Source organism: Dryobates pubescens, chromosome 30, assembly GCF_014839835.1.
Source record: "Dryobates pubescens isolate bDryPub1 chromosome 30, bDryPub1.pri, whole genome shotgun sequence".
Lineage (NCBI taxonomy): Eukaryota > Metazoa > Chordata > Aves > Piciformes > Picidae > Dryobates > Dryobates pubescens.
In genome coordinates, this window is record NC_071641.1 from 13,014,097 (window position 1) to 13,025,373 (window position 11,277).

The following is an 11,277-nucleotide window of genomic DNA, read 5'->3' on the forward strand; positions in this document are numbered from 1 at the left end:
CCCCCGCAGATCTCCTCCCTTCCTCCTCCGCCTTCTCCCCAGCCCCCTCCCTCTTGCAAGCCCTGCAAAACCGCTGAGCTCAGCACATCTCAGGCAGGGGCCCAGCCAGGACCCTCCCCAACCAGCCGGCCCCTCTTAACGCTCCAGCTTAACCCTTTACAAAGCCGGCCAGGCTGGAAATCGGAGTCGTCCGGCAAATCTCATCATGTGGGAGGGGATGGGGAAGGGGGTGGGGGCAGGGATGGGGGAGGGGGTGGGGGAGAGGATGGGGAAGGGGGTGGGGGGAGAGGATGGGGAAGGGGGTGGGGGTAGGGATGGGGGAGAGGGTGGGGTATCCCATAAGGCACAACCAGCTGTGAGCAGAAAGTTTCATCCATCATCCTGAAGCCCCCTCTGCTCTGCCCAGAAAGGGACAGCAGGTGATGGCTGGGGAGAGATGTGCTGCTCAGCCACAGAAGTCACACTGGGGCTGTGCCAGCAGCAGTACCCGGGGAGGGGAAGCGCAGAGATTTGCTAACACCCGACCTAAAACTTTGCTTTCTAGCCCCAAACCACTTCTAGAGGCTCTGCTGCAGAAGAGTAGCCCTGGCCACAGTCTCTGCTGGGAAGGAGAAGGAGCTGCAGGCCCCGTGATGCCAGCAGGAGCGTGAGCCCGCTGCATCACTTGAGGATTCCTCTCTTTCAGAGCTTCAGAAATGACATCTCGCTGTACAGCTCACCATCACACCGGGCTGCTCACTCCCCTGCCTGCCCCACGGTGCTATGGCAAAGAAAGGACAATGTTAATGCTCAGCTTCAGAATCCCAGGTTATTTTTAGCAAGGCTCCTTTCCCTGTGGTCCTTTGCCTCCTTTTTTTCTGGTTGTTTGCCATTTTCCCCCCTGTTTTGACCCCAAGGCCCAGCAGTTCCTCATCTATTTTCAGCCTCACCCAAGGACCATCTGTACCAAGGACTTGGTGGTTGTGGGGAGGAAGAAAAAAAAAAGGAAAGGAAAAACCAAGCCAGGAGTTAGATTTTGTTAAAAACAAGCTCCCAAGCAGCATCTGACCATCTCTGAGCACCTGTGTGTGTGTGTTTTGCTGCCTTGCACGGCAAGTGTGCCAATCTCCCTGTGTGCTCTTAGCAGCCAGCATGGGGGATTGCTCATTTTTGTCCCAAAAAGCAGGGCAGTAGCCCTGCTCCCAGGCTCAAGCCAGGGCTTATTCCCAGCTGCCCACACGTCCCACTGCTCCTTGGGATGCTACCTGCTGCTCCTGCTTTGGTCTTCTGCTCCCCAAATGGTGACAGATTCAAGCCTTGCTTCTCCTTTCACCCCTGTGAAGCAGTTCCCCCACTGCCACAGCTGCTGGTGGGGTGCCTGCACCCTCTCCATCTGCCATCCTACAGCTCTCGGGTGAGAGAATCGGTCCTCATCCCCGCCACGGTGGAGGTCACTGGTGGTGGGCACACTGCTGGGGGCCTGTCCCTCCTTGCTCACGTTTGCTGCTGGCTGTGTTTCTGGCCAGGCTGTTATCAATCTCTGCTTAGGAAGGACAGTACCCAAGATAGCTCACCAGTGACTCCAGAGCGCGCTCGGCTGCCCCGATAAAGCTGCCTGCAGCGGGGCAGGAGGACAAACAAAGCCCTTTATCACCGATTAATTAGGCCTTCAGCTCTCCTCGGGGTCTGCCTTTGCAGAGGTCACGTACACAGGGGCCAGCACACACAGGCTGGCGAGGCAGGGACGTGCTTCCAGAGCAGAGGACCACTGGGAGGAGGCAGATGGGGGTCACCCCAGCCTGGGGCAGAGCAAAGTCCCTTGTCCCAGCCTGGTCATGCCTTGCTCTCACCCCCTCAGCAAACCTCCAGTTTTGAATGCATTCCACTCCAACAGCTCTTACTGGCACAAGAAAGCCAGGCAACACCAACTGAGGGGATGCTGGCACCTCAGTCACCTGCAGCACCCCTGGCCTCAGGCTCTTGGTTTGGGTTGTAACCAGAAGCAGGGCAGCAGCCGTGCCCACGGCCCACACCTGGGCCGCCCCTGCCACTGGCAGCAGGATCAAGCCCTGCTGGTGCTCACCACCTGGAAGATGAAGGCGATCAGTAGCCACATTAAAAACACCACCTATGGAAACTCTCTCAGCCCCTCACCCACTGTCTCGTTTTGTGCCAGCTGGGACCTGCTGCTCAGCCCAGAGAAGGGTCAAGAGACGGTGGAGACAAAGCACCAACCAGCCCTGGCATGCATCCACCTGGGCACTGCTGTTCCCAGCAGAACACAGCTGAGGCCAAGTGGCAAGGCCTGGGCTGGGGCCCTTGCCCAGGGAGGTACATGGGGGCATAGAGCCCATGCCCTGAGTGGTACATGGGTACATGCCCAAGCCCTGGGGGGCACATGGGGGCATAAAGCCCAGCCATGAGGGGTACATGGGTACATGCCCAAGCCCTGGGGGGCACATGGGGGCATAAAGCCCAGCCATGAGGGGTACATGGGTACATGCCCAAGCCCTGGGGGGCACATGGGGGCATAAAGCCCAGCCATGAGGGGTACATGGGTACATGCCCAAGCCCTGGGGGGCACATGGGGGCATAAAGCCCAGCCATGAGGGGTACATGGGTACATGCCCAAGCCCTGGGGGGCACATGGGGGCATAAAGCCCCCATTGAGGGGGTGGCAGGCAGCCGGGGACACTCGACGGGCACTGTCGAGAGCTGCAGGCAGATTGCACCAGCCTGGCCCAGCCCAGCCCTCCTGATGCAAGCCCCAGCGCCGTTTGCAGGGCCCGGGCCGGGTCCGGATCGCGGCCGAGCCGAGCGGAGCCGAGCGGAGCCGAGCGGAGCCGAGCGGGGGCAGGGGGCGGTGCCTCCCGCTGTCACCGGGCAGGAGAGACGCCGCGGACGTGCTCCGCGCTGCCATTGGCGGGCGCGGGCCGGGGGGGCGGGGCCTCCCGCACGGGCGCTATATAGGGCGGCTGGGGCGGCTGGCAGGGAAAGCTGCGCTGGCAGGGTGCGCGGGATGCCGGGGCTGTGGGAGCGGCTGGCGAGCAGCGAGCGGGGCCGCCTGGAGACCTCCGACTGCGAGTCACTGGGCAGCGCCTCCGGCTCGGAGGGAGGTGAGTGGAGGCCCCCGAGAAGCCGGGGGAGGGCCCTCGTCGGGCATTCCTGAAGGACCCAGGGTTGCTCTGAGGGATGGCAGGGGGCTAAAGGACCCGGGGTTCCTCTAAGGGGCAAGGTGGCATCTGCGAGGGGCTTGGAAGTGGCTGAGGGTCGCAGGGTTCCTTTGAGAAGGGCTGGGGGGTGACTGAGGGTCTGTGAGGTTCACTGGAGGGACACGGGGGTTCTCGAGGGCCTGGAGGTCCCCCTGCCACGCCTCCAACCCAACCTGCCGTGTCCCGTGGGACCGTGGCCGTGCCCCCGCCGCGCCCCGCAGCTGACCTCCCTCCCGTCCCTTCCACAGACGCCGAATATGCTGAAGGCATCTCCCTGCCGGACCTGGACCTGCTGCACGACCCCGAGGATGAGCTGCTGTGTGCCAACCTGATGGATGTGGTCCAGGCCACGCTGGGCAGAGCCCCCCTGGGTGCCAAGCGCTGCTCCCGGCTGCTGATGCCGGCCCAGCTCCTGGCACAGGTGAAAACGGAGCTGCTGCGCCTGGCCTGCAGCGAGCCCTGCGGGCTGCGGGGGGCCCTCCTCGACCTCTGCGTGGAGCACGGCAAGGCCTGCCACGACGTCGGGCACATCGCCGTGGACCCCGCCGTGGTGCCCACCTTCCAGCTCACCCTGGTGCTCCGCCTGGACTCCCGCCTCTGGCCCAAGATCCAGGGACTGTTCACCTCCGGGCCGGCTTTCACGCCGCTGAAGCTGAGCACGGGCTTCAGGGTCATCAAGAAGAAGCTGTACAGCTCGGAGCAGCTGCTGATAGAGGAGTGCTGACGGCCGTGCCGGGGAGGAAGCGACTTACCCAAGTGCTTTGGAGGAGCCGGCTCCCGGCAGCCGCTGTAGTTTAGGCTAGGCTGGAGTTAGGGCTGTAGGTGGAAGTAGTTTGGACAGGTGAAGGTCCCACCGGGCTGCCTGCCTTTGTCAGGGGGTGTCCCTGATGTGGAGCGGACCGGGACTGAGGCGGAGGTCGCTTCACACTGTCGATGATTGTGGGATGATTGAGGTGACCGAGCTCCCGGCAGCAGGGCTGCTGAGGGGGGCAGATGGTCTCCTGTCGGCTGATCAATCATGATTGGGTTGTTTGGGTTTTTTTGTAGTAACGAGGATTGTAATCAATGGGGCTTCGGGGAGGGGGCGTGTGTGTGCGGGAGTGAGCGGCGGCTGGGCTGGAGGCTGCATCAAAGGCAAGCCCCCACCGCTGGCAGCTCTGACTGGGCTGCCGGGGAGGGGGAGGGGGAAGAGGGAGGGAGGAGGAGGTGGTGTCTGAAATCTGCGTCTTTGATCCCGAGAGAGGAGGCAGAGGGGCGTGCGAGGTGCGGCAGGGAGGGCGGGCAGGACCCCTCGCCGCGGGTGCTTCATTGGTTACAGTTTACACTCATCCACTTGATGTTCAAGTGCAAGACTTCTATGCAATCGTGGCGGGCTGGGGTGGGTTTTTTACTTTTCTAATAAAAGTTGTCTTAATTGATAACCTGCTGCCTCCTCTGGTCACTCCGGGCTGCAGAGGGACCCCAGCATGTCAGGGGCTGGAAGGCACCTCGGGAGATCATCCAGTCCAACCCCCCTGCCAAAGCAGGGTCACCTATACCAGGTCACACAGGAACACAGCCAGGCCGGTCCTGAGTATCTCCGGTGAGGGAGGCTCCACAACCCCCCCCCGGGATGATGCAACCCTTCCCTGCTGGCATCCTTGGGAAGCCCTTTCCCTGGTAGGGCAGCCCTTGAGGTGGTAGCTGGAGGTTTGGGGAATGGGAGCTGGAATTCTACTCTGCCCTGCTCCTAATGGCAGGCCACGGGGATGTGACTCAGGGGGAGCTGAGTCAGGGCCCCAAGCCAGCCAGGTGCCTCCTTGTGCCCCAGGGAGGAGCACCCTGCAACCACAGCGAGGGGCTGCTCCCCTCCCCGGGAGTGACAAGGAGGGGGTTTGGGCATAAAACCAGGAGGATCAGCTAAAAGTGTGAAGGAGAGAGATGGGGAGGGTCACACCTGCCAGGGGAGCACTCCCCAGCTCTACAAACACTCTGCCAAAGCGAGACCAATTACTCAAGCCTGCAATTAAAGGCTCTCGGAGAAAAGGCTTTCACTACAGGGCAATTAAGCTGCTTGGCAAACGAAGAGCCATGGAAGGTGTGGGGGGAATAAAACCAGCCTGACAAAACCTCCAACAAACCCAAACCACTTCCATTCAAACACCAGTTAGTGCTGGCTTCTCCTGCTGGCTGGGTTTCTTGCCCTCTCTGGACAGAGAGTGACTTCACTGATGGAAACTTTTTCACTCCAGAAGTTGTTTCTGCCGTAAGAAAAGACACAAAGCACTCTGCAGCTGGAGCCTTTCAGGCCAGGGCTGCTCCCCCTGTGAGTACCACCTAGAAGCAAGCAGTGCCCAGCAGGCACAGCTGGAACACACCTTTACAACCCCACATGGTGCAAACTTGGGGTGCTTCCCAAGGGCTCACGTGCTGGAGTAGCCTCCCCTGCCCCTTCCATCATGTGATAGCCATCCCCTAGGCCGGGATCAGTCAGAGCACTGCCCTCTGGGCTCATCCAGGAGCAAAACCACCATCAGGAACAGGGATCTACCCGAGAGAGTCCAAAGGAAGGCTGCCAGGATGCTGGAGGGACTGGAGCGCTGCCCTGTGAGGAGAGGCTGAGGGACCTGGGGCTGGAGAGGAGAAGACTGGGGGGGACCTGATCAATGTTTATAAATGTCTGAGGGCTGGGTGGCAAGAGGAGGGCACAGGCTCTGCTCAGCTGCACCCTGTGACAGGACTAGGGGCAGTGGGTAGAAACTACAGCACAGGAGGTTCCACCTCACCATGAGGAGGAACTTCTGCACTGTGAGGGTCACAGAGCCCTGGAGCAGGCTGCCCAGGGAGGTTGTGGAGTCTCCTTCCCTAGAGACCTTCCAGCCCCATCTGGATGTGTTCCTGTGTGACCTGTGCTGGATTCTATGGTCCTGATCTGGCAGGGGTTGGACTCAATGATCTTTGGAGGTCCCTTCCAACCCCTAACATCCTGTGATCAATCCAGTCCAGCAGTTAGTTACCAAGGGGGCTGGAAAGGAAACCCCAACCCCAAAGTTCTTTTGGTGAAGCAGTTGGAGGAGCAGCAGGTTCTGGTACCGCTGGCACAGGACGGCTCTGCCAAGTGCCCCTCGGCTGCGGGGAGAGATTTACAGCGCGGCGACAGCAGCGACGGCTCCGGCCCTGCCATCACCCCCTGCTGAGGCATCTTCTGTCTCCAAGCTATATTTACAGCACCATAAATATCCACCTCTGTGTGCATCCAGCTCCCGAGCAGGCGGAGGGGATCACCCCGCGTCTCGCCGTGCCGCCAGCTGCGGCGGTGCCCCGCTCCATCCCCTGCCGGCCTCCGGGGGCAGGGGGGCCAAGCCAGGGGCTCTGCACCACGCTGCTTAAAGTATTAGTGCCAGGAATAATCAAAGCTTTGCAGAAGACACCAAGAAAGCAACAACAAAGCAAACCCCAACCCCACCAAAACCCTCCGTGAGCGTCGGCGTGGCCCCTGAGACGCCCCTTGGTCACAGTCCCAGCCACGAGTGCCAGCAGGTGAAGTTTTGCTTCTATTCATAGCAAAATGGCCTTTTGGTGACAAATCTGGGGGGGGATACCAAAGTCCCTGGGGCTTGGCAGCTCCCTGGAAGGTGCCAGAGGTTTCTAGCGAGGCTGTATTTAGCCTCTCCCGGGGCAGGGCTGGGGGGAGGCAGCGCTATTTTGGGCCCCCGGGAGGCAGCGGTAGAGCTATTCGTGGCAGCAGCATTGATCTGCGGACTCCTGGGGGCTGTTGTGGTGGGGAGGAGAAGCAGATTTTCTTTTGGGGGGCGGGGGGGGGGAGGCCATCAGCAGCAATAAGGCAAACGAGGATTTAAATCCCAGGGCAATGCCAAATCCCTTCTGTTTTGCTGCCAAAAATGATGGTGGAGAGAAGCAGGCTCCCCCCTTCACTCCTTACCTGTTGAAGAATGCTCATGGGGCACCTGCCTTCCCCTGCTGCCTCCCTTCCTCTGACTGCTGCCCCAATTAAAAGCTCCACTTAACGAGCTGCTGGGTGGGGAAGGAGCTAATGGGCAGCTCAAGCCACCTGCACCTTTGGTGAGCGGGCAGGGCCCAGCACATCACAGTGCAGAGCATCTCCCATTGCTCCCGGCTTGGAAGGACCCAAAAGGCAGCAAAACTACCTTAAAACCTGGGGTGCACCTGAATGAAGAATTAAACCCCCAAAAGGTGGCACTGGGCAGGGGTTTGCCCAGCATTGGTCAGTGCTGGGCTGTGCCAGCTGGGGCAGGGCTGACTCACTGCTGCTGGGAGCGTGGCGCAGAGGGGAACTGGAAGTGCCCTGAGCCCTGGCCTCAGAGAGTGAGAAGAAAGGGAGGAGTGAGGGGAAAAAAAATCCCCACAACCTTCAGCCCTTTGGTGCATGGGGCTGGGAAGGAGAAGAGTCAAACCTGCCTCAGGTGCTGTGGGAAAGCCTTTTGCTGCCCCCAAAAAGTGGGGGGATTTGGGGAAAAAAATGAAGACCCATTTGGGAGCATGGACCCCAAAGTCCTCTGGAAGCAGATGGCCTCCCTTGCCTTGGGCCAGCAGCTGGGGGGGCTCTGAATCACTGCCCCTGGGAAGTGTGTCTCAGCTGTGATTGTTTGAGTTCCTGCTCAGGACAGACAGGCTGAGCCTTCCTGTCCTCCCCAGACAGGGACCCATCCACAGGGCACCTAAAATGCTGGAATGATGCCAGTGGGAGGAGAGAAAAAAAGAATCCCCCCTGAAAGGTCTCAGCTGGAGGATGCAGAGAACCCAGCTAGCAGTGGTGCCTGGATGGGAGGGGAGGCCACGTCCTGCTGGGAGCATTCCCAGTGGAACCAGTCTGAAGCAAAGACATTCTGCTGAGCTGTCAAGGTCACCTTACTGGGACCCACAACTAACTCTGAGGCATCACCTCCTCTCCATCTCCTCTCTGCCCTTCCTCCTCCCCCGCTGGGGCCTGCCCTGCAGCCTCCCACCACGCTGGAGCTCGGCAGGGTGGCCAAGACGCCGAACTTGCCTTCACCCCGCGCACCTGTGCGGACAGCGGGAGGCAGGCGGCGGGAAGGAGCTGTGCAAGGGGGGCTGGCTGGGGCCAGGAGCTGTGGGACACCACCAGAGCCAGAGCCTGTCGTGTTATAAACATTTATTTATAGATGTACAATTAGTTCTAATCCAGCCCCTGTCAGCATCCCTCGGCATCAACACCTCCTTGCTCCTTATTAGCCAGGGGCAGCTACTGGGGAAAGAAAGGATCAGGAGGTTGTGGTGGGCAGGCTCTGGGCTTTTGTGCAGGACACCCAGCGCCTTCTGTGAGCCTGAGCTTTCACTTAGCCCCTTCCCCAGGCCTGTGCCTCTCTGAAGAGTGACTTCTACGTGTTATGATTCCACCCTGTTCCTTCCAAAAGAGGAGGAATTGCTTGAAACAAAGGGCAGCAGAAAAGCCCAAACCGTGTCTCAGAAGCAGGTGTGAGTGGTGGTGGCTGTGGGAGAGGGCTTGCACGTCGCCAGGAGGGCTCATCCTTGGCTGAACACAAACAGCTGAGAACAGAGCACCTGGGCTTCCTAGTCACAAAGAAAGGAAACCACCTCACCCCTCACCCCTCTCCCAGCCCTGGGCCCTCCACTTGGGAGTCACCGTGCTTTGGAGTCATTCCCCCAAGCGTGCTGGGAGATGGCTCTCACTGGAAATGGCTTTAGACAAGAACATGAGCTGCAGAGTAACCCCCCCAAAATGAGAATCGGTGCAGTTCATTCCAGGGCAGGTAGCTCTGGCAGTGCCAGCTTGGCTTTGAAGGGATGGCTCCTAACCCCCAGCGCCCTGCCACCACCGGCCGTTCAGCCAGCGCCGCGCTGCAGAGCTCAGGCTGCAGCCTCCCCTCTGCCCCGGCAGGCAGCTCCTTTTCTCAGGAAGGGGCAGGATTTCACAGGTCTCCTCTGGGGAAGCTCAGGGACAGGGCGTCAAGGCCACGGCCACGCCACAAAGGGGAGCGCCGGGTGGGCGAGGAAGCCCACGGGTGGGTCAGGCGAACCCCCAGCGAAGGGAGAGGGTGGGTGGAAAGGCCTCTGTGCAGAACAAGAGCTGGGCTGATTAGCAGGCAAAATTAAAGCAGGCTCTGCAAAACAAAAAAGAATGAAGTTCCCTGCACAAATCAACTCTGAGCCAAAGCCACCCAGGACAATCCTTCCCCCTCGCCCAGCGCCACGCCGGGGCTCAGCTGACTGCCAGCACCGCAAATCCCCCGCCGCAGAGCGGGGCGGCTTCCCCCCTCCCTGCCCCAGCACCCCTCCATTGCTCTGTCACCTCCCACAGGCGTGGAACTGCTTTTATTCAAGCCCTCAGAGGCCGGCACCGACACATCCCAGGCCGCTGCCCTCCGGAAAGCACAGATACAGCGACTGCCCGGTGAGGCTGGGCTCGGACACCGGGCAGAGCGAGAACAGCTCCCCCACCCCCGCCCCCGCTCCCCTCTTTACCAAACTGGGCAGAAAACAAAATAATTTAATCATCCAGCCCCTGCATAGTTTAAAAGTACAACATATATACAGCTATAAATTAATTCTAAATAGATTCTGTTTTCTGTTTAAAGTTGTGTCAGCAAATCGTCCAATCGCTCTCTCTCTCTCCCTGTCGGCGGTGGCCAAGGGTCTCCCCTCTGCCTCAGGGCCTCTGCAGTTAGTTTAGTGTTATGTTTCCCACTCTCTGTGGGTGGTGGGATCCCAGGAGCAAGGAGGCTGTTGGGAAAGGGAAGGAGGAAGATTGGGCAGCAGGCTGATTTCCCATCCTGCTCGCCGCCCGAGGCGCAGGTCAAGCGGCGGAGCCCGGCAGAGAAGGGAGAGGTCGCTTTGTGCGTTGCCGCAATTCTCCAATTCCACTTCTTTTTTAACCCCTCTTTTTTGTTTGGGTTTTTTCCCTCCTCACATTTAAGATAAAAGGTTTGATTCCTGGCAATGTCGAGTCTCTTGTCACCCCAGCTCAGCACGCCTCACCAAGAAAGTCTTCAGGCATTTCAAGAGCCTGGGGACAGAAGCGGGAGGGAGGGAGGGAGGGAGCGGTGTCGGTTCTCCGGACAGTCGCGCGTCACTGGACTTCCCCCTTCCTTCCCCTCCCCGCCACAGGCCACAGGCAGAACTTTTGCAAGCCACAGGGTTTTCAATCCCTCTTTCCTGGCTGCAGCAGGGAGGGAATTAAAGCAGAGCAGGCAATTAGCAGCGGCCTCCCTGACCAAGAGGTGCGCTGGTCAAAAACAAGAGAGCAGGCCCGGGAGATAAGCAGGGCTCCGAAACCAGCATCCAACACATCCCCCACGCTCCACAGCCGAAAATGCCAGCCCAGAGGGTTTGCTTGAAAGGCCAAACTCTCCTTTTGCCAAGGAAAAGAAAAGGACAACTCCCTGCTGAACCTCCTTCCTTGTGTCTACAAATCAGCCACTAGATGTTTGATGGCCCCAGGAGGTCCCTGCAAGCCTGGATGGTGTCCCCAGCAACTCGTGCGTGGTGCACGCTTTCCTTCTGATTTATCTGCTACAGAAACCCTGTCTGCACATCTTTTGGTGGGAGGAGGGGCCTGTAATGTTTTGTGGCCACCCCAGCAGCAGCTGGTAGGTGACAATTAAGCAGAAATTAAGCAGAGATAAAAAGGCTCCAAACTCTGTACCAACTTTTTGTCCTCATCTCTGTGCAGCTGCCCTGTGACCCAGCGCACCCTGAGCCGCGGGGCTCGCCTTAATTCAAGCTCTCCAACTCCTGAGCCTTCCAGACTGTCCCTCAGCTGTCCTGGTTCCCAGTTACAGGCAGGAAGTCACTTCTCCAACCTGCTGTGAACTCTGGCCATTTGCTTTGTTCTCCTGGAGTGTCAAGGGAAGGCAGCAGGGGGAGGGGGCAAGGAACATCTGTTTGGTAGGAGCCCATTCCCTGTCGTCAGACCGCTCTGAGTGCCAGGGATAAAAACAGCTTTTTCAGTAAACCAGACAATAAAGCAACCAACAAAAAAAAAGGTTCATTAAAACCTGGCAGCTGGCTGCTAGGGCTGGTGAAAACCTTCCCAAGCAGCTGCTGGATTGACAAGACCTCAGCTGAGTGCGACCCCAACACGCCC

General features: G+C 59.4%; 1 protein-coding gene across 1 annotated transcript; it reads left to right on the forward strand.

Moving 5' to 3' along the window:
* The first annotated feature begins 2,975 nt into the window (after nucleotides 1-2,975).
* On the forward strand, nucleotides 2,976-4,283 carry DDIT4 (DNA damage inducible transcript 4). Its single transcript, XM_054174693.1, has 2 exons — nucleotides 2,976-3,095; nucleotides 3,440-4,283. The coding sequence occupies exons 1-2, from the start codon at nucleotides 2,999-3,001 to the stop codon at nucleotides 3,913-3,915; spliced, it is 573 nt and encodes a 190-aa protein (XP_054030668.1). The 5' UTR covers nucleotides 2,976-2,998; the 3' UTR covers nucleotides 3,916-4,283.
* Nucleotides 4,284-11,277: the final 6,994 nt, after the last annotated feature.